We start from the raw sequence: 25,401 nt of genomic DNA, 5'->3' as shown, positions 1-25,401 counted from the left end.
CTGAAATTGGCCATGGGAAAGTTTTCCAGCACAGGATTCTATGCAATCCTCAGAAGACCCAGGACTAGATCCCGCTGAGCCTGGGCTGGAGGAGCAGGATGCAGCTCTACAGCTCTTGCAGTATCACTGGCAGAAATACCTGTCCTGCCTTGGGTGTAGAGGGGCACCTAACAGCACCACTTTTGCAGGCTGGAGTTTGTCCTGTGGTCCTGCCCTCTTCTCTTTTCCTAGCCTCACTGTGTGTGTTGGGGTGCCAGTGCGTGGGTCCTGCGCAGGGCAGCTGCCCCGGGCCCAGTTCCAGGAGTTGGAAGCCACATCTTGAGGTTCCTGCTCCAAGATAAGACCTCTGTGGTGGTATGCTCATGGAAGGATAGTAGCTTAAGGTTTCCTGTTTGGTTTGTATTTAGGCCTCCTTGTTTCGCCTTTTCTTTCTCCCCAGCCCCATCTCTGAGCTCTTGCTGTTGTTTCTTGCTCCTTATGGTGACACCAAGCCCCAGGTAAAGGCCTGCTGTTGAGCACAGTGGGCCTCATTTCACCTCCCAGTGCTGTGCAGAGCTGAAGTTCCTGTCAGTCACTAAGCGCCCCAAGCTGCTGCACTGGAGGATTAGCAGCTTTCCAGCTGTGCCAGGAGATTCCCTCTGCCAGCCAGGAGGCTGAGCACCCCAGCAGCAGCTTGTTGGAAGCCACAACACCCAGCCAGACTGCTGCCATTGAGGGGTGAGGCAGCTCCCACCCCTCTGCAGTCAGCTCTGGGCACTGTGGATGCTTCCAGCCTGGCAGCTCCTGCCCCATGCCATGTTTGGGCTCCTGAATGCTGCCTGTGCCACATGTGGTTCAGAGTTTGACCCGTCTCTCTCAGCACCTTATAGGCTGCCAAGTCCTTTTACAGACAAGCTTTAAATGTACAGACTCACATCATCATTTTGTACGCAGCTTAATGGGAAAAGGTAGTGTGGCTTACCTGTAGTCGCTGGAGAGAAGGCTGTGCTGTGTTTAAGGTATTAAATGTAAACCTATGTTGGAAATATTTGTGTGGACTCACCTTTTAAAATACTACAATGAAGTATGAAGTCTTTATGACGTCTTAGGCAAAGGAATAAACAGAAGTTCCTTGAGAGCTGTTTGATCATTTTCAATTAAGAATGTATTTTATAAAGATCTTGACTCTCAGAATGAGTATTTTCAAGAACTTACATAAAGCGGATGCTCAAAATCATCGTACTTATTACATTTCCTACAAGAAAGAACTCAAAATATCTGTTCAAGTTGGTTTACGTTTTTACTTCTTTGTTGTATTCATTTTGTTTAAATTTGTGAACACAAAACCATGTCTGAGTCAGTAAAGAAAACCAGGAAAAAGCTGCTATTTAAATAAAAAAGTGAAATTTTAAACCTTCTTATGTTATCATGCATTAGCACCTGAGAAAATAATTGATGTACTTAACTAGCTGCATGAGAGAAATCAAAGAAGTTTCTGTGTCCTCCTCATTTAGACTTCCATAAGACATCTAGTTCAGATGTGTGTATTGCGTCTTGGAAGAAGTAGGTGCACTTGATACAAGCCTTCTGACTGGGACCAAGTATGTCTGAGGCCGAACACATGATGCCACCTTGTTACTTCAGTGTTTATCAAACCCAAAGAACTCTACAGCTCTGGGAGGTCACCAGGGTGTGAAGAAATTCTGTCCATGCTGTCTCGAAGACACCTTGCCAATTAAGATTTTCCCCATTTGGTTAACACTGCCTGTGCTTGATATAATCATCCCATACAGTGGTTTTGTTCCACACAGTGTGACAGCTGAGGAGTATGTTGTTTAAAATTAATTTGCTTCAACAGAGGATTGATAATGTAAGAGCTGTGCTTTAGGTTGGACACTTGTTCTTTTGCTTCAGATCATTACCGTGGAAGAAGCCAAACGACGAAAAAGCATTTGCAGTAACTATGAAGAAGAAGATGATGATACTTTGCCTGTCTTAAAGCATCACAGCGCTCTTCTGGAGAATATGCACATAGAGCAGGTATTGCTAGAAACCCTTCAAAGTGTCCTTGTTAGCTGTGGTGCTGTCTCTGCTGAGTGTGGGACATCCTGCCTCCTGGAGGCAATACCAGTGCTTTTTAAGAGTTCGTGAAGTGCTTAGTATGTTGGAGTGCCATTGTGCAAGGTCCCGTTTGCTGCAGCACTGGCTTACCTGGAAAGCTCATTATTACGCTTTGCAGCTCTGGAGTTTGATTTGTGTTATTGAGGACTGGCAAGTGTTTCAGTGCTCAGAGAGGGGGTGCTAGTTTTCAAGGCTTTCAAAGGCTATGTGAATGCACGCAGCTGGGCTCAGAGCACAAGGCCGCATACATGTGGTTAATGTGAAGCCACTGGCATCAGCTGTTTCCTTGACAGCTGTATTTTGGTTCAGAGCCCCTGCAGAAAGGGATTAGTTTGAGGCACTTCCTGTGACCCAGTCTCTTGAATATGTAACTGTTTCCCTCCCATTCATTGTCCAGCTTGCCCGGAGCTTGCCCGCGCGAGTGCAGGGATATCTGTGGCGGCTTGTGTACAGTACACTGGAACACGGGACTAGCCTGAAGACTCTGTACCGTAGATCGTCATCTCTGGATAGTCCAGTTCTCCTTGTCATCAAGGATATGGACAACCAGGTAAGGAGTGCTTGTTCTAAGGGATTTGGGCTGAAATGGCAACGTTATGAAAAGTGATCAATATGAAGTGCTAGTCATACTGTGAAATGACATCATACCAAAATAAGGCATTGGTGTTTTCTTTTGTGTTTTCCACTGCTTAAACTAAAAGTACAGGCAGGAAAGTATATCAATACAGTAATAGACATACACATCCCACCATCTTCATAATTGCTGCGAGTGCTTATTTTAATAGTGCCTGTGGCAGTATCTTCTTTAGGTATCTCAGGTAACAAGCTGTAACAAATAATGCCTCTGTGGAGGTCTAGTACTTCAGTAGCTCCTAGAGTTGGCATTCCTGTTGCCATTGTTGTCATCTGGCTTTTAACTTGCAGGATACAAAAGATTTGCTCATCTGATGTACTTTACTAGTTGGTTCTCCTAACAGGAAACACCAGCTCAGTTGTTCTTTAGAAAGTAGTTTGAAATGTTCCCTTGAATTTTGCGATTGTTCCCTTGAATTTTGCACTGTCCTCAAAAGTAGTTTAACCGTTTTATTCTCACAGATATTTGGAGCGTACGCTACGCAACCCTTCAGGTTTAGTGACCATTACTATGGTACTGGTGAAACATTCCTCTACACATTCAGTCCACATTTCAAGGTAAGTGGGTGTTCACTTTCCTGAGGAAGATTTTTGGGATCCAGTTCTGAAATATTTATGAGATTTTTATGAAGATGACATATTTGAGCTTAGAAGATGTGCCAGCTGTTAATGGCTGCAGTTGATGACTCATTGCTTCAATGCAGTGCTTCATGCAGAAGTGGCTGTAATTATCTGAAGTGCCAAGAGGACAGTCTGGATGGAAGGGTGAGGAGAGGATTTTAAGTAGATTGAAGGGGGAAGCAGAGAGGAGTAAAGAGTGGACTGCCGAAGACTCACCTTATAGAATCATAGATTTGGTTGGGTTGGAAGGGACCTTCAAAGGTCATCTACTCCAACCCCCCTGCAATGAGGAGGGACATCTTCAACTAGATCAGATTGCCCAGAACCACATCCAGCCTGGCCTTGGAAGGCAGTGATATCAAGTATAGGGTATAATTTCACACATGCTTAAGATCACAGTGATGACAAAACAGAGATCACAGTGCTGCTGAAATACCTCTTAATTTGTCAATAATTAAGAAATTATTGAACGGCTTATGCATTTTTCAATATTGAACACATTGTTCCTTTTTAACAGAATACATGTTGATTTAGAGATGCAAGCAGAATTTCAAAAAGGATTAGGGTGCCTTGTTCATAGTTTTAAATATGTATGGCAAGGGGGGTTGGGACTAGATGATCTTAAGGTCCTTTCCAACCCTAACTATTTTATGATTGTTCCTTTCTACCTATTACCTCTTCCTCCCCCTTTAAGTACAAATAAAATAAAATATGACCACACCAAAAAAGACATGTTAAGAGTTGGTCCTCAGGAGTTCTAGAGTATAAGAACCCTCACAGTCCAAACGTATATTTATTCCCCTCTTATCTCCCTGCGTTAGGTATTCAAATGGAGTGGAGAGAACACTTACTTCATCAATGGAGACACCAGCTCTCTGGAGCTCGGAGGTGGAGGGTGAGTGAATGGTTTTCCAATTCTGTACCTAACTTTTTAAATGAGAATAGGGACAGTGGTAGTTGCAAGAAAAACTAATCGGTAAAATGGTTGAAATTCTTTTTAGTACACTGTTTAGAGCAGATATCTCACCAGTCTGATTTCTGTTACAAAACCAAAGGAATTTCTATTGCTTAAAGAAAGTGACTGATTAGTGAGTAGGGTTTGTTGTGTTTTGGGGTTTTGTTAGAAAAAAAACCCAGATGTTTTGGTAAGATACATGTCTCATTGCTGGAGAGGTTTGTCACTGGAAGATAATCTTTAACAGCAGTTTTGCCATCAGCATTTAAGGTTTCTCATGTGGTCCTTATTAAATTGTTGTTACTCTGTTGATACACAGAGCAAGGATACAGACAGTGCTTAATGATGTCCTGAGTTTCAAACGTCAGTGGGTATGAAATCAAGGGTTGACTGCAGCTTCACCACAGGACATCTGGGCATGGTTTGCATCGGGAGTGTATAAACACCCCTCCTCCTTCTCCTAAAGCAGATGGGGCTGAAGAGATGGGGAAGGGATCCTTGTGTCTGCATCCCAGTCTTGGCCATAGCTACAACTGGTGGATTCGAACAGCTAAATGGCAGGAGGGGCTGTAGGCACACACTCAGTCCTGCCCTCTGCACTGCTTATTGGTGCAAACAAGTGAGGGGCTGCTCTGTGAGCTTCTTAGCAAGTGTTTTTCTGAGATTCAGGTCTTCACATTTGGTCCAAGAGCTCTTCGGAATTACCTAGATTTTTCTGTATCGCTGCTCTGGTGGTTTCTGCAGCTTCTGGTATTTTTACTGTTATATATATAACCCCAAAATTATTGTATATTTCCTTTTTAGTGGCCGGTTTGGCTTGTGGTTAGATGCAGATTTGTATCACGGGCGAAGCAACTCCTGCAGCACCTTCAATAATGACATCTTATCCAAGAAAGAAGATTTCATAATACAAGACATCGAAGTATGGACATTTGAGTGAAATACAGACTGCCTTAAGGACTGGATCCGTTAGGCACTTAAAAGCTAACTAGAAGGTGCAGGCTGCCTCACAATGTTACACGCTTTTTCCTCAAGTTTGTACCAGAGCATGACTACGCAAAAAAACCCCAACGAACCCAAGAACAAACAGCTGGTTTTGAGAGGCAGTAAGAGACAGAACAGTAAGACATCATTCTGAAGTGTTTTTTACTTCCTCCACCAATACTTCTCCGTCGAAGATAATGATGCTTATGAAAACATTCATGGTGTATAAGTTGAAAACTCTTTCTGTAACTGTGAAGAAAATCCTGTGGGAAAACTATATATAGTACATTCCATGTGTAATTATGTTCAGTGTACAAATGCTAACCAAAAATAAAAGGTTACTTTACCAAAATCTACAGCATACTGTTTGCCATGGAAAAGAATCAAATAGGTGTACACAGCACTTAAGGGAACATGTTTTTAAAGTCTTCTTATTTATTGTTATTGTATAGCAGATTTCTTTTTGTGGGGGTGTGTAAATGTATTAGCTCTGAGTTTTTTCTTTTAATGTTCCAAATCTCAATTTGATAAATACTATTCAGGTAGGTTTCTTATGCATTGGCATTTATTCTGAATCAATTTATTTGATTTCTGAAGTTGATTTTTATATTTTTATTTTGTAAATGAGATTGCATTTTCATTTTACCCTAATTAGAGGGTTTGTTTTCTGGCAGAAACACTTGAGTGCATAATTCTGTTCGGTTTTTGTTGGTTTTTTTTTTTTTCCTGAGATGAGAGAAAAGGGGAATAGTGCTTCCTCCTAACTCGGTTGCCACATTCATATTAACAGATGATGATTTTGTCAGTTCACGGAGACACTGGGCAGACTACCACCTGCTGTAGACTGTATCAGCTCTGTTGCAGTCAGCAGGATTGGGACAGCATGCTCTGAGCATCTGCCCTAGTATTATTTGACTGTTTATGAAGGACATTTTGAAGTGGATTGTTTCTTTATATCACCTCCAAGTGATTCAAAATAAGCTACCCACTGTGCTTTTATGAGCATTTATCTACAAATTGAAGAATTTGTTAAGGAGAAAATACAACTGAGATTTAGAGAAGAATGCTGTTTTCTAACAGGCCAGGACATGTCAGTGTAATAATACTTGTTTTCTTAGTAATTATATATATGATTTCCTTCCCAAAAAAGACTTAAAGCAACAGGCTGGTTTAAGGTTTGTCAGGCAAGTAAATACTGTTCTTTGCTTTTCATGAACTAAACTGATACTTCCCCTTCTTCCCCCCCAACACTGAAAAGACTCCCATGTTAGGAAATGAAAATTTTGGTTAATAGGGAGAGTGTGACAGAGGACTAGCTATCTTCACTGTTTGCTAAGGAATTCTGCTTTCCCATTAAGAGGTGGCTCTGCTTACACAATCCAGGCCTGACCAGCGTTAGGATGCTCTCCTGCCTTAGGCTCAAATGTGTCACTGTCCTGATAAAAGCAGGTTTTAGAAATGTTAGTGTGCTTCCATGCATTAAAGCAGTACAGTCTAATTTTGGAGTATTATTAACTAATACAGCTCAGTTTGAGTTACTGCTCTTCCCTTTTTGAAGAGATTAAAAAAAACCCAGCAAGTGGTTTTCTTTCAAAAGCATTACTAAATCTTAATCCTGCACAGAAATTTCACAGTCTAAAAGCCAATGCTATCTTACAGTCAGCCTGTAGCACGCTGCACGTGAGCTTTTCACACTTCCCTTCTGCGTGGTCTACTACAGCCATAAATAAAGTTTTTATTGGTAACGTAAAATATTTTGGAAGTCACTTACAGAGTAACACTTTGAAGATACCAGGAATACTAAATACTGTTCGCTCTTTTAAATGGTGGCAGACCACTTAATAGTTAAAAAAAACTCCAACCCGACCAAGTTCAGCATTTTACATACATTTCACTAGTGCTGCCTACAACGTACTCCATTATATTATCCTTGTCAGAGCATATCTGTATATTCCAAACAGTGTTGTTCAATCAAAATTCTGTGACCCTTGAAACTATCAATATTGAATATATGTAATGCAGTGCTATCACAATATTTTCAATAAAGGAATTTATGCATTCAGAAACTTGTTACATTTTTTTTTTACTCCTAAACTTTAGTAAATGTTAAAGGATACATCTTAAATTGCAAGTTATGCTGACAAATACCTGTGCCTCCCCTTTAAAAGAGAATTCCAGCAATATCGCATTTTAGAAACACGGGTAAAGAGATAGGAGGTTTGGGGTTTTTTTGCTTGGGTTTTTTGTGTGTGGTATAGCATCTCCTAAAAGAGAGCTGTGGTTTGTGTTTATTCAAAGGCTGTTACAAAGTAGTTCCTGTTTCTCTGTAGTGAATTTCCTGTGTTCCCTCATCTTTTTTGACCAACATAATTTTTGTATGCACCTTTTTTATGTTGCTGAAGTGTCTGTGTATTTTTATTTCTGCCCTAGCACAACAAAGGCATACATACCTTAAAACTGCTTTGTTCGTGGGTTTTATTGGTTTTATGATACACAGAGGTGGCATTAAGAAAAAACAATGATTACACATGCAGTGGACCCGGTGTGCTGTCTGTGAACCTGGAGTTGAAGTGGCAGAGTTTTCTTAAAGTAAGAGGAAAATTATGATCACTAGAAAAACCACTGATATTTTATTTTTTTTTTTCCTCTCGGAGGGAGAGCAAAAGCTTGTTCTTGCAATATGAAGCACATGTAATTCAGTGGTACTTGGATAAAGTTTTTTGACTCAGGGCACTGATAAAATGCTCATTCGCAATAAGGCTTTTAAGTACCCAGACAATGATGGCTGTTTGATTTGGTGCTGATTTCAGTGCAGGTTTTGCACTGGGTGTTCTGTACAGCGCTGGCCTTAGAGCAGAATAAAACATAGTTACTTTCAGAATGATCCTCAGAATGTGTTTCTCTTGGCTGTTCATAGCAGGGAAAAGGAGCAGGTTAGCTCATTGCAGAGGGTTTCCCTCATGCTGTGCGGGTCAGCAAATGCTGGCAAATGAGCTGCTTCAGGTAGAATAGCTAGCCATGTTCTATTCATACAAGCACAGCTTGTGCTCTGGAAGAAATGTCATTTTGAAAAATCTCATTCCCAATTTTGCAACTCGTTAAGTTTTTAAATGCTGTGGCCTATCGTATGTGGGATAAGTACTTTGTGCCAGTGGGACTCTGGGATGAACATAAACATTGAAATTCCATGGTGAGGGATGCTGCGGCTCTACACCTCTGGTCTTATGAGCAGTGCAAGCGTTTTAAACCATAAGTATTAAGAACACGTATTTTGAAATTGAAGGCTAGCTACCACGTAGAAACAGTCTCTGTTAGCTTTGGAAGTAGCTGGTGTGATGAGAGTGGTGAGGCACTGAAACAGGTTGTCCGGAGAAGCTGTGGCTGCCACATCCCTGGCAGTCAAGTGTTCGAGGCTAGGATGGGACTTGGAGCAACATGGTCTAGTGGAAGGTGTTGCTGCCCATGGCAGGGGGTTGGAACTAGGTGATCTTTAGGGGCCCTTCCAACCCAGACCGGTCTGTGATTCTGTGATGTGAATGTTTTTACTTATTTTATTGTCAGTTTCTACCATTTTTATTGAAAACTGAGGGTGAGCAGACTTCATGTGCTTTTACTGGTGCTTGGGGGGTGTAATTCAGTGTGTGCCTGGCTGTGGCAATCCAAGGGAGCTCCGTTTAACCTGTTCAGAAGAGGCTGTCCTGCGGCAGAGGTTCTGAGCACTCCTGGTTCAGCTGTGGAAGGCTTCATTGAGGTAACAGGGGCTTACACTGGGGTTCACTTACGGGGGGGTGGTTGTAAAACAAGACTCGAGCGCGCCCCCTGGCGGTGCAGGAGGCGGGCAGGTGGGCGGGGCGCTGACGCAGCCGCCCGGCGCTCCTTCCTTTAGCCCTCTCTGCCAGGGGGTGAGGACGCAGCCTCGCCTCCGCCGCCAGGGGTCGCATCTGTGGGGCGGCCGGCAATGGCGGGCGGGGAGGGGGTTGCGGCTCCTACTGCCGCTGCTGAGGGGAGCGAAGCCGGGAAGGGCGGCAGCTACGACAGCAAGTGCGTGTTCTGCAGGATCGCCCGCCGCGAGGAGCCGGGCACGGCGCTGCTCTCCTCCGAGGTGGGTCAGGGGCGTCCCGCGGGCGGAGCTCCGGGAGCCACCGCCCCCATCCTCTCCCGTGGGAGCCGGGGCCCCGCTGGAAGGGGTGGGGGTCTTGTTGGTGTGTGCCGGTGGCGGATGTTCATTGTCGGTTCTTACCGGAGAGCCGAGCGCTGGCTGCCGCCATGTTGGTGCGGAGACAGCCCCTGCGTCGTTCGCGGTGCTGCTCGGCACCGCGGCCCGCGGGGAGGGTGGTGCTCCGGGAGGAGGGCTGAGGGAGCAGTTTGAGAACGAGAGGTCGAAGCCTGAGGTTGGGCCTTGAGGCGTCCGGCTGGTGCCGGCCCTTCCTCCCTTTCACCCTCTCGGCCCGGGCCGCCAGGTCGGGAAGGGCCTGTCTTCGGAAGGCTTGGAGGGTCTGGGGTAGTGCTGCGGGACCTCGGCTCTTCTGTGGAGATCGGAGTGAAATGTCGGTCAGAAGGAAAACACCTCCATCCTTAAAGGTCGGCACAACAGCTAGAAACCGACACGGAGGTATCCTGGCTGCAGGTCAGCTGAGGACACAAATCCCCCTTACAGGTTTTTCTGGAGGCTAGCTCCAAAAAATGTGAAGGTTTTTGCTAGCTACTTCAAATATTCTATTAAGTATAGTATTGATGTGGGGAATGTGGACTTTGCCGTCTACTCTTTGCTGATACCCTCGTCCTAATCAATTTACTGTGTTTGCGTCTTTTTTAGTATGAAGACCTTACTTGCTTTAGAGATTGCAGACCTGGAGCTCCCCACCACTACCTGGTGGTGCCGGTGGAACACATGGGAAACTGCAAAACACTGAAGAAAGAACACATACCTTTGGGTAAGAGTGCAAGTGTCTGTTCAAAGGAAAATAATTTCACACAGCCTTAAATAGTGTGTTGTCAAGTAAATTATGCCTCTGAGCATCATTTGGTTGAGGATGTAAACACGGAAATAGATGGTACGAGTCAGTGCAGGCAGACACTTGGACTTGCTGGGAGATTCATATACTATTCTAGAGTAGCACTTTGTGCCATGTTAGAAAAACATTGCACTACTGTATGAAGTCTCTTGTTTGCATGGAGTAGAGATGCCTCTGCACTTTCCTGTAACTGCAGCTTTATTTTTAAGGCATTTATGTGAGACTTTATTGTTTCCTTAGGCATATGTACAATTTTTTATTATATTTAAAATACAGCAGAATTTTATTAAATGTATGTTTTAAAACAAGTGTTATTTTTCATGGAAAAAGGGAGAGAAAAAAGAGGGATATGGTTTTCCAAGAAACTTCAATAATTTTTTAAAAAATAAGGTTATAAAACTCTGAAGCTATGGTTTATTGTTAATAGGCTTCTTTTTCCTTTTTTTTCTTAAGAAAACATTGTCCTGTTATTTGTTTCACAAGAAATGCCTATTCAAGTGTGTTGAGTAACAGGAAAAACTACAGCCCATATGTGCCCGAAGAGATTCCACCTCAGGGAAACTTATAAGTGGTGCAAGAAAAAAAAGCGTTACAGTTGTGTGTTGCAAATCTTGCATTACTGTATTTTCCTTTTAACCATAGGGTAGTTTTCTCCAGAAAAGAACTTCTATATGCATTTGGCTTCAAGACAATTCCTTAGACTTGCCTTAGTGTTGCTTCTTTTCTCAGTGATACACTGGTGAAATGTTGTCCTAGTAATAAATAGTACTGACAGTTTTGTTTTAATTTAAATTCATGTACCATCTCTGAAACTTCCCAACTTGCCCAGGCTGCCCATGATCAAAGTCCCATGGCTGTGTAGAGATACAACACTGGAATTAGTGTAAATGTCATAATTCTAACCAGTCAATATTTGTTACTTTTTTTCATGAGGGTGTGCTGATGGCATGGCTTTGTACAAAGTTCTTAGGATAATATCACACTTAAGAGCATCAGTAGTGTAGAAATTGGTTACAGTAGCAACTTTCGTGTCAATCATTGCACATTGCACCACACCATCTCGGCAGTCTCTGATTGTGAGTAGTTGCCATATTTGTATCTTGAAAAAAAAAGTTTGTGATCTTAGTGTAATTAGTTTGTTGAAGTTAATATTGTGAAGAGTAGCATTTTAAAAAATCACTTGACATATGATGTGTAAAATACTACTTAAACATTAATTCAAATTTATTTGTGTTTAATAGTGAAGAGAATGATGGAAGTTGGAAAAGCTGTCCTCCAGAGAAATAATTTTAGTGACTTGAGTGATGTAAGGTATGTAATGGAAACCTTCTGTGTTTATTGAGTATGGTTGTTTTGCTTTTCAGAATGCTATTTTAGAGGTGGTGGCAACAAGTACAGTGTGATTTATTGAAGAAATCTGGTCTGCATTCAATTATTGCATGGATTCTCAAGTACAATATGCTGGTATTCAGTTTGTTTTTTTTTTCTGATGAATTTCCAGCTCAGATTATGTTCCAACTCAGATCCTTTCCTGACCACGTCTTGGGATAGGGAGGGCACTTCAAAGAACTTACCTAAAAGGCTGCTCTTTAAGTACAAGCTGACAATATGCTCAAAGTCCTAGATTCCAGAAGAGAAGTAAACTTTGTCCTGTTCTAGCAGGGCACTGCGTTGTGTTTCAGTCGTATCTGCATTCATTTGATTTCGGTGCTGCACCCTGTAGTTTAAACTGAATGGTATAGGGGGCTGGGCCTTCATGATAAAAATAGGTAGAAACTACATTAATCTAGTGACACTTGGCTTTCCAGCTGAGAACTGGATATAACACCTTTAAGATACATTTTATTTTTAAACCCTCCTTTCATCAAAATGTGTCTTAAATACAGAGATGTGAAGGAGGAGGTCAGTGGGCTCTTGAAAAGGTTCCCTGAAAGCACCATGAAAGGTATATTATTGTTCCTGCCATTATGTACAAGGAAAGTGCCATGAGTTGTTAATTGCTCATGTTAAAGAACTTGCAATGTTCCGCTTCTTCCTGAATTACCAGTATTTCTTTACTTGTTTTCCTTTTCTGAAGAATGGGTTTTCACTGGCCTCCATTCTGCTCAATCTCCCACTTGCATCTTCATGTCCTGGCCCCAGCCAGCCAGCTAGGATTCTTATCCAGACTCTTTTACAGAATCAATTCCTACTGGTTTATCACGGTAAGTATAATGCAGGTGAGCTTTTTGATAGGTTTTCAATTGCAAGCTGAAAATACGATGTCTTTCTAACATTTTAACTACATCCAGAGTTTATTAGAATAATTCTTTTGCATTACTGTCATTGTTATGTATATTTTGCAGTAACTATTTGAAAAAATCTAATGGTAAAACCCGCTTGTTAAGGGGAATGGAGTGCCTGTACCATTAGCAGCAAGCAGTACAGTAGTTCTGGATCTAATACATAGCTGAGGTTAGTGATGTGCTTCTGAGAATATTTTGTAAATATTTGCTCTTTAATTTAAAAGGATATGTACAAATATGATGGACTGTTGTGCATACACCGTGGTTCATCCAATTCAGGTGAAAGCGTCCACTTAATGATTGCTTTTATGAGGTCACATGGGTTTTGTCCTCTTGACATCTTTAGATTAAAACAAGTGCCTGCTTTACAAAAACATGGTTTGTAGTGATTTTTGTCAGTACAGAAAAGCAGTAAGACTGAACCGGCACTAACTACATCACTTTGAAAATACCTCTCTCAGGGACTAAAGCCTACTCTCACTGTTTTGATACAGCAAAGAACTTGTCCTTGCAATATAGCTACAGCATCCCTGTGTATTGTAAAATTCAGTTTTACTTGTGTTTGAAATGTGTTCTGCTTTCCCTTTAGTCAAAGCATACAGGTGTAGTTACTGAACAGATCCAGCTCTTAAAAACATAAAGCATTACGCAGCCATGGGAACTCTCCGGCCTGTCACTTGTCCTCCCTCAGCACTGTGAATTGTCTGGCATTGTGAACTTGGACACTTCAGGATACATTTTCCAGAACAGTCAAATGCTTTATGCCAAATGAGATGTGTAGCTTATTTGTCCTTGCACAACAAGGCAGAAAATGCAACGTTTGAGGATACCTGGAGAATCGGCGTTACTTTCTGTCTCACATTTCATTCTCTCAGGGGGGCAGTTACAGTAGCTTCTCTTTTTAAGAGATGTAACTCGCAAAGTTCTATTGCAGGCAGGGTGATGCTTTTGCTTCTTGCCATGGAAGGTCTGATCTAGTGACGAGGTGGAGAACTAGATGGCAGGGGGATTGGAACTACATGATCTTAAGGTCCCTGCCAACCCAAGCCATTCTGTGATTCTTGCCATGGAAGGTCATTGCACATCCCCAAAAGAAAGATGCCAAAAAAGGTAATCTGAAGAATATAGATAGCCTCTTAATGAGAAAAAACTTGGCTTCTTCACAGTAGTACCTTGCTGGAGATCACACCTAACATGAAAAAAGCAGATGTCTCTGCTGTACTGTAGAGCATCACACAGATATTTGGCCGTCAAATTAGTATAGCTGTGTAGTTTTATTGCTTACTGTCTTGGATTAGACAGGGAGATCAGTACCAAGTTTGGTTATCCAATATGGACATCCTTCAACAGAAATATTTGTTTCAGAAGTGCCCATGCTAGTTTCAATGTGCCCAGTTTGGCCTACTAGAACAACATTGGCAGGCCAGTGTTGTCTTTCTGCCCGGAGCCTTTCTGCGGGCTCTGTGGGCTGCTGCTGTTAAATATACAAGATAAAGCTGTGCCAATTACGTGCTACATGCATAAATAACTACATGGTGAGAAAAGTATGTGTGAGCATAGTTACATAACCAGAGAATGGATGTGTGTCTCATGACATGAACCACATATGTGAATGCACTCCATCCCTCAGCAACATATGTGAGTAGTGTACAGCTTGTTGGGTGATGAGAGGCCACAACACCCTGTCTCCCAAAGAATTCCAGTTCTCAGACCTTGGTTGTTCTGGGTGCTGCTGTCTTACGAGGTCTTTAAAACCACACAGCTTTATATGCTACTTATTTGCTTAAGCATCCTCTGACTTACATAGGTTCTGTTTTCTGTTGGCCTAATGGGAGTTTGATGGAAACTGAGAGTCTGCTGTTTGAAACAGTCATTGTATTCTGCTTGTTTTATGCTTTGTCTGCAAAAATGAAAAGTAAATGCTCTGTCAGTATCACTATTTTTAAAATTGAATTTTCAGTAAACTGAAGGTCCACGGTGTAGTTAATACATTGCTTTCTCTTGTTTCATAGGCTGAACAACTGATTGAGCGACTGCAAACTGAAAATGCTGCCAGCTGAAAGCACTCTTAGCCTTGTGTCGCTAGCCAGTTTGTTCTTCAGCTTTGGCCTCTGCTTTAAGGTTGCACAGTTTGATGTTGCCAATAATAAACCAGGATAAAAAAAAAGAGCTTTAGTTCCTTATGAGGAAATACACACAGAATGTGTAGCTGCCGACCTAAGTTTCCCATTTGGATACTTAGTCTATGTACTTCTCTGACAGTAAGGTGATATATTTTAATTATAATTTTGTATTTGTGTATATGCCTACATAATACATACACACACATAGGCACACATGCAGAGAACTTTCCCCAGTAAAACGCAGGTATAGCAACAGAATGTATTGCAACTAAGGCACAAGTTAACTACTAACAGCATGTACATGATAACAACCGGAATATTTGTTGCAGAATCAAGCTTTTATTTTGAAGTGGCGTTGTTCTAGGATTGTAGTTAACATTTAAGTCTCCATCTGTATTTGTATAATATGCTAGCTATGCCTAGTGATTAGTAAGTACATGCTGAAAGAACACTACTAATTTTCTGATGCTAAACCACTTTAATATATTACCTGTCTTTCATGACAGTGGCAATGTTAGTACAATAGGTTCCCAAGATATCATAATGCTATATAACGTAGAACATAGTTTAAGTGTCTGTGTAAGTGGTTGTATGTTGAACTTAAAGGTTGTTCCCCTCGTGCTTACACAATATTTGAAATTAACTGTTTACAAAAAACGTGAAGAGTTCAAGAGGAGTTGATTTAATATACTGTTCTTCTGTGTGATAACAGAAAAAATAATCCAAATTTGTAGATGGTTCTGATACTGTTCCTACTGGAAGTTCTTTGGAGATTACTCATGCCTTGGCTAAGTTTGCATTCTAAATGAAGTCCTAAGAGAAATGTGTTTTGAGTGGAGTGAGTATGTGGCAGGCTTGCTAATAGCAATGCGATTTGAATTTTGATAGCAGGGACTGAGCCCAAAATTAGAACAAGTTGGGTTGGTTAAGGAATCTGCTGAACATTTTGCCTTTCCTGTATGACTCTAATGAGTAGTGCTAGTGCTCTGCTTTTCAATACCATATTAAGGCAGACTGGAAGGTCAGACCTCCAGAATACACCGGGTGGATTTTCCTTCGCAGAGAGTAGCTCTCAATGCCCAGTTAGTCAAGTACCCTTGGCTGATGTATTTAGATGCAGTTGAGGTGTTGGTGGTCTGTTGCACCTGCAAGCTTCCCTGAACGGTATCTGCTCAGTGTTTTTCACTGATCCAGCACCTGTTGCCTTAGTTGTACAATGTATTGTAAAATTCTTACAGTGAACTGTATGTAATATTTGAGAAAGTTCACATCCTTCTGAATATCAACACTTTCTATTTGGAAGAATTTACACCTCTTTTCTGTAAGACCTTCCTAATGTCTTGTTATTCTTACTAGTGGGCACTCATATGTCATTTGCACCCCTTTAGGGTTTAAATTTGTAACAGTGTGAATTTGTAAGTGTGAATTAAAGCCACTGAACTTTGACTACTTCTGTGCAATAGATGGGGAGGTTTGAGCTGGCTCCTAGCTTTGTGAAATATCTGAACATTAAGATCTTTCAAGAATTATGTATATGTATTCTGATCTATTATTAATTAATTTATGTGACTGTACTTAACTGTGACTTGATATTTAAAGTACCAACACAAACTTGTCAAAAAGGATTAATAAACAGAATAAATGCTAATCTTGGAATGATCTCCCAGTGCAGTGGAAGACTTGACTGGGGGGTTTGCTGTGGATAGCCCTTTGCTTAGTATTCACACCCAGTATGTCTTCCAGAATAGGAAAAGTAGAAGTGAAAAAACTCATGGGTCGAGATAAAGACAGTTTAGTAAGTGAAGGAAAGAGGAATGAAAAAAACAACCTATATGATGCAAAGGTAATCCCTCATGACCTCCTACAAGCAGGCCAGTAGCAGTGGCTGCCTCCACCCCAGCAAAGCCTCTCGTATGGTATGGAATATCCCTGCTGGTCAGTTTGTGTCAGGTGTGCAGTCTTTTTGCCTACTGGAGGGGCAGAGCGGGAAAAAGAGAAGGCCTTGATGGTGCAAGCACTGCCCAGCAATAACCACACTGGTGTGTTAAGCAACTGTTTCCATCACCAACCCAAAACATAGTGCCTTACAGGCTGCTCTGCAGAAAACTTTCCATCCCAGACACACCCAGTATGTTCTCAAATGTACACACAAGCATAAAGATCAACTTCTATGTCTTCCATTTGAGAAGAGTCCCAGTAATGACAGTAAGACTGAAAAGGTACAAATCAGTATACAATCTAGCTTCCAAACTTTTACTGATGAGCAAGATAGGGAATTCAAGTTGTCTCTGACAGCAGCAGACAGGCTTCAAATCGGCTCAAACAACAAAGCATTAAACAGAGACACATTAATTACTGAGACGGATGTTCAGTATCTCGTTAAGTGTTTTTGAGCATAGAACTGTGTTCCATTTTCTTTCCATATTGACAACCATTCTTGCACTCAGCAGGTAACTTTTTTAATTAGGCAAAGAAATACTTTATGAAAAGCCTAATGCTTTGAATATCACTCAGAATTCCTGGCTAGCCCCTGGAAAAGGTGGTGGGCAGACCCGGTTAACTGTCACTTTCTTCTACAGCAGCATTATTAACATCATTTTAAAACTTCCAAAATCATCTCTAGCACAAAGAGCAATAAAACTATCTTGGAGCGTAACTTGGCAGCTCTTCAGGAGCCTGGAGAAGCAAAGTGGTTTAGCCACTGCTGCTGGCTCTGTTGTTCTTTGATCCAGTATTAGCTGTCCTGAGAAAAGCTGCTTTTTTGACTACAAGTTTAGGAAATACAAAGGTTTATTTGTGCTTTTTTGTTCAATTGTTTTGCATTAATTCCCAACCTAATTCGAACCCAGAGAATAAAGCTTTTACACTTAAGCACTAACTGCCCCTCTGAAAGGATGAAACGGATACACAGCACTGTTAAATCCAGAATAAGAAACAGGTTTGTGTTTTGACTAAGGACAGCATTTACCATGTGATTAAACTAGTAACTAGTAGTAATCAAGGTAATCTGAAGTCATCTTAAGTGCGAGTGGCAAACAGAAGCATAAAAATGGAAGCAAACCAGTGAAAATCACATTTGAAATCTGACAAACTTGGAAACATAAAAATTCACTTGCTGTCAACTGCAGTCTGATGTGCAACATTTATTGAAGTGCTGAAAGTGCCTTCAGTGCTTGACAAAATACAGGTAGTCCCCATAGAGTGTACAGTCTAAACCAGCTGCAGAATTCACAGGCTTCAAGTGGCAGAAGAGGAAAAGACCACTGAGGGAGCTTGCCACAAAGAAATTTAGGAGAGATTTGAAGAGCTGAAAGGTACTCGGTAGAGCAAGAACACCTTTTAGAAGGTCAGAGTTTACTTACTACTCCAGATAAGCTGTAATACTAGAAAACTTCTAATACTAGAAATAATTACTAAATTCTGTTCCACTTACTCTAATGGGAGCCTGTTACAAAAAAAAAATTGCCTGTTGAAAAATTTAAATTCCTGTTTCATCTGTAGATGCCTGTCTGATCTCCACATAACAGATGAGGAAGAAAAATTGTGTTAAGCTTGTGAACTAGTAGCTAAATTGAGTCATGTGCATTCAATATGATGCATTTGTGACTAAAGGCTTCAGAGTAGTTTCTTATTCTGGAGTGTACTAGTGGACGAGCTGACCAATTGTATTATCTACCTTCTAGACTTCTCTTGAAATACTGGCTATTGCTGGAAGCAGGAGATTGGACTTGTCAACCTGCACCCTGCCCCAGTCTGTCAGCTTGGTGTTCATAAGTATTGGATGGGCACATAGAAAGATCTCAGTCACCCTATAGAGAATATTCATCTAAAGCTGGAAGGAAATTTGGCCCTGTAATTCTTAAAATCTCCCCATTCCGCTATAAATAATGTTTTTTTATAACAAGCCTTGGTTTTATTCAAAATACCATGATAGGGCTTTTTTTAGTTGCTTATGAAGTGGGTAAGACCACTTCATTAGGGCTTACCCTGCTTGTTTTGATCAGAGATGTGCTTAAAGCTCTATCTGTACTCAAGTGATATTTAAAGCAATTGGCAGCAGGAGAGTGCAGCAGAGGCCATGCAAGAATCGAACGTTAACTACTTACATGGCACTGGAAGCCTAGATTCCTGACATTTAGCCACCTGAGCCAGCCTTAATTAAGAACTAGTGAGTATACATGAGCTGGACTTCCATCTTACAGTGCTCAGGCTACACACTGCCTGCCTCAAGTGTGTGTCCTTTAATGTATCATTTGTACAGTGTCTAGTAATGTATTGGTTTTCCTGCTACCACCATCCTGTTAGTGAGCTGGTGTCATCTGAACCACCTGCTACTGCTTCCTGCAAGCTATGAGCTAATGCTATGGCAGAACTGACTAGATTCCAAAATTGTTAGTATTAAAACAACCTGCATTTCATAGTTGTATTGTAAAAAGTTTGATTCATTTTGAAATCAAAATATATGTACAGGCTTTATCTAATGGGAACCAAAATCCACTGAGGTGCACTCATGTCATTTGGGCAAGAAATGCTGTTCCAGCAACAACACATTTCAAATGTGTTAAGTTCACAAAATCTATGTCTCATTTTCAGCTGCAAGATAACAATTTGTGCAGGAAGAAGGACTGGATTGGAAAACTAAGGGAACACACACCAGCAATGCCTAGTGCAGTACATCTTCCCTTTCCAACATGGTAAAATTGGTAAAATTATGTGGCGATTCAGACCCATCCTTTGTTTCCCCATGCGTGCTCTACCTGCATGTGATTCCCCTGTCCACTTATTTCAGCACATTAATTTCTTCCTTTTTTTCTACTTTGTCTTTTCACTAGGAGAAGGCTGCAGAGGGATAATGAAATCTGTATTTTTATTTGTTTAGTCAAAGGCTTACTTTAATACAAATCCCTATTGGATGAAAATGTCAATACAAAAAACCACTCTTTTAAGCTTTTTGCAAGAAAATTATTCTTTTGTATAATCAGCATCAAATAATCTACCACTTTTATCAAGTTCATAATTTATATTAAATTTCAATATCCTTTTGAGGCAAGAGAATATCTTACTTTAAAGATCCATCAAGTAGTGTAGTTAACACCACATAAAAACTTTTATTTACCCTCATAAAAATATGTATTTTATATAGATATATTTGTCTTTCTAATGATACAGTTTCTTGGTGTGAACTGCTGTATATACAGCTCCCGATTATTTTTAATAGCATTATTACAACTATCGTACATAACCAATCTTTTGGTTTTGTTTTCAGCACAGAAAAAGTTCCCCCCAAAGTGCCTCGAACCAATCATGATCAGTCACCTTTCGGTCTCAGCTTCAACTAGCTGACCATTTTTTCTCCCAGTTTGGAAAACTCCCAACTGTGCTCTGAAAGCACAGCTCCTCCACAGAAATAAGGTATGAGACTGCACCGCTAAACTTCTATTTATGCATTTGGTACTACAGGGTCTCTACTCTCCTCTTGCAAACAACAGTGCTAGATTTTTGGTTTTTCCTCATGAACACACAGTGCCCTAATATACTAGAAACAATTTCTGCTGTCTTTCACATCACATGTTTTTTTGTGGCACCCTACCTTCAATGAAGAGGTATAGCTGAATTCACCAAAAAAGCTTGCAGAACTTTCTGATTTTCTACAGTCTGACACAGCATTAGAAGAACAGAATAGGTAAAAAAGATGTGAGATACAGAGGAAAAATGAGACATGGAAGGTTTGGAGAAGATACGATGATAAGAACAGACTATTAAATACCAGGAGCAGTGCATGTCTCCAAAACACACGCAAGATGCAACGCATTTAGGAACCATCAAATACCCTTGCTGTGATATTTCTGAAAATTTGGGAACTTTCATATACTTCATGAAAAGCACTTCCATATTCAGTATCACCATGCAAAAATAACCTAAATTTTGCTATGTACAGGGCTGGTTTTTTTTTGAAGTATATGAGCTCCCATGAAGGTCTCCAACTCCATGTTTTACAAATCAAAGTCCCACACACAGTATTTCCCAGCACACAAGAATCAGTGTTGTATGGTAGCAAGTTCGTAATTTATACTTTCTGCAACCTAAAGCAGTAAGCCAGCAGAGTTATGTGAAGAACTGTGGTATATTTGGTAGTGGATTATAATAATGAAAGGACAATCCAATGGCAGTGTGATTGGTTAGTTCATCATTTATGGTTTCTGTCCAAATCTCTACCATTTTTACAAAAATACCGTTATCTTTTTCACCCACTTTCTCTCCTGCTCATGTCACAGTAAGTAGCTGAGTTGGAATTCGGTAATGAAAACCTCTTTAAAGATGTTATCTAGATACATGTTTACAATGGAACCATGCAGCAGAATTCATTAGATGAAAAAGCCTTACTCTAGTAAAGTGATGATCACACCATCATCTTTTCCTTGCCAAAGCATTTCACCTTCAAAATGAACCAGACCGTGTTTTCTGGCTCTTAACAAGATTCCTACTACTTTATTGGAAATAGTCACATATGTCTCAAACAGCTGCCCGAATGTTACACTCACATGTCCATCTTCTCCCACCTCTCCAATGCTTTTGATGATCAAGCACAGCTCTTCAAGTTCCTTACCCACGTGTGACTGAGCATCTTTCCCTCTCTGCTCTGTCCGAGACCCTTCAGGGGGTCTCCCATAGGTAGGATCTCCTCTGTGAGTATGCACCGGTTTAGATGCAAGCCTGTCCTCGCTGCTGAATGGGTTCTTTCTCTGATACTCAATGTGATCCTCTGCCCAGGTCTGCCAACTTTTCCTCAAGTCACCCACCACACTGGTAGCTTTAGCACTCTGCCCTTTATCTTCTTCCATTTCTTGAAAATGTTTTATGGCACTCAAGCAGGAAAAAAATCAATGGCTGGTTGTAACTGTGGTTCCTGGGTATGCTGTCGGCTGTGAAGCAAAAACAACAGATCAGCCTGATAATTTTTGAGAGAGTTTTGCTGGTGAAAAACTTGTTAAACGTCTGAAGATTTTGTTAAGTCCACCCATAATTTTACAGCAATGAAGAAAGTAGAAGCGATTCAGCTGAAATTCAGAGTAATTTTGTAATACCAGGCAGTAAGTTACAGGTTATAGGGCGTACCACCAGTCCCACACCCCCATGCAACACAAATGCAGTGCAGTACTTACTCTTCATGCAATGATGCCTTTTAAAGAACTTTATCCTTACCCTCGACAGCCCTGCAGACTTCTAAAACAATCTGACACTGTGCTGGCTGACTTGTTCAGCACAGGCTTACTGACAGGCAAGAGAGCAAACCACTCTGCAAGAGGCACCAACCCATAGGCAGGACTGGGCACCCTTTCTCCTGCCTGCACACTGATTAAAGGTGGACAAACCCACACTGTGCTGATGAGGTTCCCACACACTGACAGAAATTATTATCCGCAGAAAACAGTATCTATAATGCCAATATGTGGTGGGACCAGGGGGATTTTCCTCATCGGGCACTGAAGAGAGAAGTAAAAATCCAGTTAGTGAGCTTGGCACCGTCTGCAATGCCCTACATAGTGAAGAAAACCAAATCAGAATAGATAGTTCTCCCTTAAACGGCTGTGCTGCACAGCCATGTCTGACTACTAAAACCTACAGGCAGGCTGCTAGCAAGGGAACTGCTACACATGGGATTATGAGTACTTCAAGTATCTGTGCAGTATGTAATTATTCTTATGAATTAGGGACAGACTTTTATAAGTACCTATAGAGATCCAAATGTGTTATAACCATGTATTTGATTGACTGTATCCTTCACCTGTTGGAATAGACACATTAGTGTTTCCATCAGCATAGTAGTAGAGCTGCTACTTTATTTACAGATATTCAGAAATAAAATAGAGGATTAGTGCTGGCTTTTCTATGGGGAAATAAGAAATACAATTTCTAAACAATTTAATAACTGAATTATAGATTAGGTGTGTCTATTTTAAAAGCATTGTGGGTTTTTTTGGTAAGGTTTCTTACTTGCCTATATACATACATAGCTGCTGTTGCATGTGAACCCCATGAGCAGCGACAGAGCTCTCCCAGAGTTCCCAGCAGAACATGCAAGTTTCAGTCAAACACCACTCATGTTGCCTTTTGAGTCTAGAAAAGTGCATGGGGTGAGCTGGAGATGGCAACACAATGGCTGCAAAAGACAACACAGAACAACAAGCAGCAACACACATGAAATAACAGCTTTTCATAGTCCTCCCCTTTTAAATTGAAACTCATGAGTGCCATATGATCCTGTTGTTATATTTTTTGTGAGAGAAGGGTGGTTAATTTTAGCTTCCTAGATAAATATGAATTTGAGTAATTACATTTTGCATCCTTAAAATTCCCTTGAAGGCTAAAAAGAGTGATTTTGTTTTCTTCCTTCCCCTCCCTAAAACAGCTATGTAGTGTTGTCAACATGACTCCCCAAACCCACACTGACAAACTTCATGACTCTCCTCAGGCAGTACAAGTCTGTAAAGTTTTCAAACACAGCATCTAAAAAGCACTTTGTTTTTATGTCAGAATCAAATACTCTGCAAGTCTTACTTATTAACATACATACACTTTCAGATTGTCCTGAGCAGCACATAAAGACTGCCAGTAATTTTGCATGGATCCATGGATCCTCTAGACAAAAGCAGGAAAAAACAGGACTTCACTTAAATTCTCTGGAAAACAATATCACTGGAAAACAGGCATTCAGCTTCTGAGAGCAGACAGCAGTGTTCTCTAGATAAAGTAAGCAAGTCTCAAAGAGATTCAGCTTAAACTGTACCAATAACACTCCCTTCTAAGGGGTTTCTAAAATGGGAGCTATACAGCTAAGACATTTAAGGGGAGACAGATTGGAAAAATAAAAGCAGACTTCTTTCACTCCATGTCTTTCAGCAACCTCAAGGTTTTGGAAGCAACCTCAGACACATGGGGTTTGTCAGCAGTTCAGTGTTTATTGCTGGGTCTCCGCACTCAACTGCTGAGGTGAAAAAACTCTGATCCTTATCTACCTCTTTCTCTTCTAGGAAAGTTCACATTTAGATTGTTTTCTTGTCAATGGTCACACCTAAAGCTTTACAGCAAGCCTGAGTTTTGATTACTGCAGGAAAACAGAACACAAGAAACTGCAAAACGAGATTATGGAGGGCCATATAGAACACTGCCCATGCAGGGCTCACAGGTCATGAGCAAAATCTTAGTCGTAGAAAAAAAAAGGCTGTCCAAAAATTAGCACAGAAAATACAGAACATGAATTCAGCGCTGAGCTGGCCTCGTCCTAATAAAAAGCTTAGCGAAATCTGGATAAGCCAAACTTTTCAGCTCAGCATAACAGGGAAAGCAGTGAGTAAGGGATTATAGCTAGCAAGTCTAAATGTTAATAAAACAATAGATGCAATATAAAGGCCTATTTGGTTATTTTGAGCCCCTGTTGGACAGCCACATCTCTCTCTGTCCCTTTATCGGGAATCTGTTTCTGTCTCTATCTGCTCTTACCCCCACGTCGCCAGAGCTGACATCCCTCCCCTGGAAAAACGGACGTGACCCCTTCGGCGCCTGTTAATTCTTGGTGTTATTAACGACCTGCTCTGCCGACGGAGAGCTCTGCCCGGGGCAGGCGAGGCCGCAGTTGCGCGGACAAGGGTGCACGGCCCGAAACGGCAGCCTTCCCCCATGACTAGTACACATGTATTTATTTACTTCTTTATATACCGGTACCGCTGCACTGACACGTGACGTAAGTTAAAAAAAAAAAAGAGTGAGAAGGAGGTGAAATAAGCAGTAATTAATCAAGACCGAGAGCCGTACTTTATCCCGTCCCCTGCACCGTGGCTATAGCCTCCGCCGTCGGAGCCCCACAGCGGAGTCTATTAGTCCCATACCCTTTACCGGCAGCTGTGGTAGAGTTGGTAACGCCGCCTTCCCCCCGAAGCCGGCAGACTCCTCCCGTCGCTCCCGCCCCTCCCGCCCCTCCGGCTCCCGCTGCGGCGCTGGGCCCGCCCGGCAGCGCATGCGGCTTGGGGAGGCGGGGAATGGCTGGACATGGCGTTGCCGGCAGTATCGTTGCGGCGGTATTTGCTGCTGCTGGCGCAGGAGCACCTCGAGTTCCGCCTGCCGGTGAGCACGTCGGGATGAGGACTGTGCCCAGGGCACTGGGAGGGTTGGCCCGTTGTGGTGGGGGCCGGGTGAGCCTCTGCCCTCGGGAGCAGCTCCGGGCGTCCCCGGGAAGTGGCCGGTCGCGGTGGGGCCTCGCCTCCTGCCCGCCCCGCCTGTCTTGGGAGCGCCTGCGGCTGCCGGGCGAAGGGCGCCAGAGGCCCTTCCCTCTCCGCGTCCTGTGTCAGGCGGCGCTGGGCGCGGGGCTACGCCTTCTGCCTTCGGGCTTAGCGGAAGGTAGCTTCCTCCTCCTGCTTCAGCCTCCATGGACAGCCTCTTCATGGTGCCTATAAGGCAGGACTGTCTGCTTTTAAGAGCCTTTGGAGCTAGGAGAGGTTGCCAGCAAAGTACTAGGGGCTTCAGATCAGAAATGGAAACTGGTAGGGAGAACTTTGTTTACAGAAGTGTTTTTAAGGTCTTGTGGTGACTTTTTTTTTTTTTTTTAACTATGTATCTGCTCCCACTAGCATAGTGTGGGTACATAAATGGTTGGTGCTGACCTGGCAACAGGTGAGATCCTCTCTGAC

The 25,401-nt window shown here is 41.9% G+C and overlaps 2 protein-coding genes and 2 long non-coding RNA genes across 12 annotated transcripts in view; 3 read left to right on the top strand and 1 right to left on the bottom strand.

Moving 5' to 3' along the window:
- The window catches only part of NCOA7 (nuclear receptor coactivator 7), an 84,429-nt gene extending 77,070 nt beyond the window's left edge, over positions 1-7,359 (top strand). For all 7 annotated transcript variants that reach the window (XM_061378407.1, XM_061378408.1, XM_061378411.1 and 4 more), the window contains 5 exons: positions 1,894-2,019; positions 2,498-2,650; positions 3,196-3,291; positions 4,176-4,249; positions 5,114-7,359. In XM_061378407.1, coding sequence (XP_061234391.1) covers positions 1,894-2,019; positions 2,498-2,650; positions 3,196-3,291; positions 4,176-4,249; positions 5,114-5,249 — 585 coding nt within the window. In that variant the 3' untranslated portion in view covers positions 5,250-7,359. The remainder of the gene's footprint in view (positions 1-1,893; positions 2,020-2,497; positions 2,651-3,195; positions 3,292-4,175; positions 4,250-5,113) is intronic.
- A 1,830-nt stretch (positions 7,360-9,189) lies between these two features.
- Positions 9,190-25,401, top strand: part of LOC133225650 (tRNA (guanine(10)-N2)-methyltransferase homolog) — a 42,735-nt gene continuing 26,523 nt past the window's right edge. Inside the window, exons 1-4 of one of the 2 annotated variants that reach the window (XM_061378266.1) lie at positions 9,190-9,395; positions 10,110-10,227; positions 11,550-11,619; positions 12,386-12,512. In XM_061378266.1, the coding sequence (XP_061234250.1) occupies positions 9,252-9,395; positions 10,110-10,227; positions 11,550-11,619; positions 12,386-12,512 (459 nt within the window). In that variant the 5' untranslated portion in view covers positions 9,190-9,251. Of the gene's footprint in view, positions 9,396-10,109; positions 10,228-11,549; positions 11,620-12,385; positions 12,513-24,703; positions 24,839-25,401 lie in introns of those variants that run through there. The other variant, XM_061378264.1, reaches the window with a different exon arrangement.
- Positions 17,387-18,581, top strand: LOC133225652 (uncharacterized). The gene is made up of 2 exons (XR_009729224.1): positions 17,387-18,062; positions 18,400-18,581. It is a non-coding gene; the product is annotated as an uncharacterized LOC133225652 (long non-coding RNA).
- Positions 21,175-24,566, bottom strand: LOC133225651 (uncharacterized). Of its 2 annotated transcripts, XR_009729223.1 has the most exons (4): positions 23,292-24,566; positions 22,433-22,502; positions 21,876-22,118; positions 21,175-21,639 (listed from the first exon to the last, which is right to left on the bottom strand). It is a non-coding gene; the product is annotated as an uncharacterized LOC133225651 (long non-coding RNA). The 2 variants fall into 2 exon arrangements; XR_009729222.1 differs by lacking the exon at positions 23,292-24,566 and having other exon boundaries at positions 22,433-23,191.

Source organism: Neopsephotus bourkii, unplaced genomic scaffold, assembly GCF_033783945.1.
Source record: "Neopsephotus bourkii isolate Nb327-2 ecotype Australia unplaced genomic scaffold, CSIRO-AGI_Nbou_v1 NB_1765, whole genome shotgun sequence".
In the NCBI taxonomy this organism is placed as follows: Eukaryota; Metazoa; Chordata; class Aves; order Psittaciformes; family Psittacidae; genus Neopsephotus; species Neopsephotus bourkii.
Note: the sequence above shows the minus strand (reverse complement) of the source record. Positions and strands in the feature narration are given on the sequence as shown.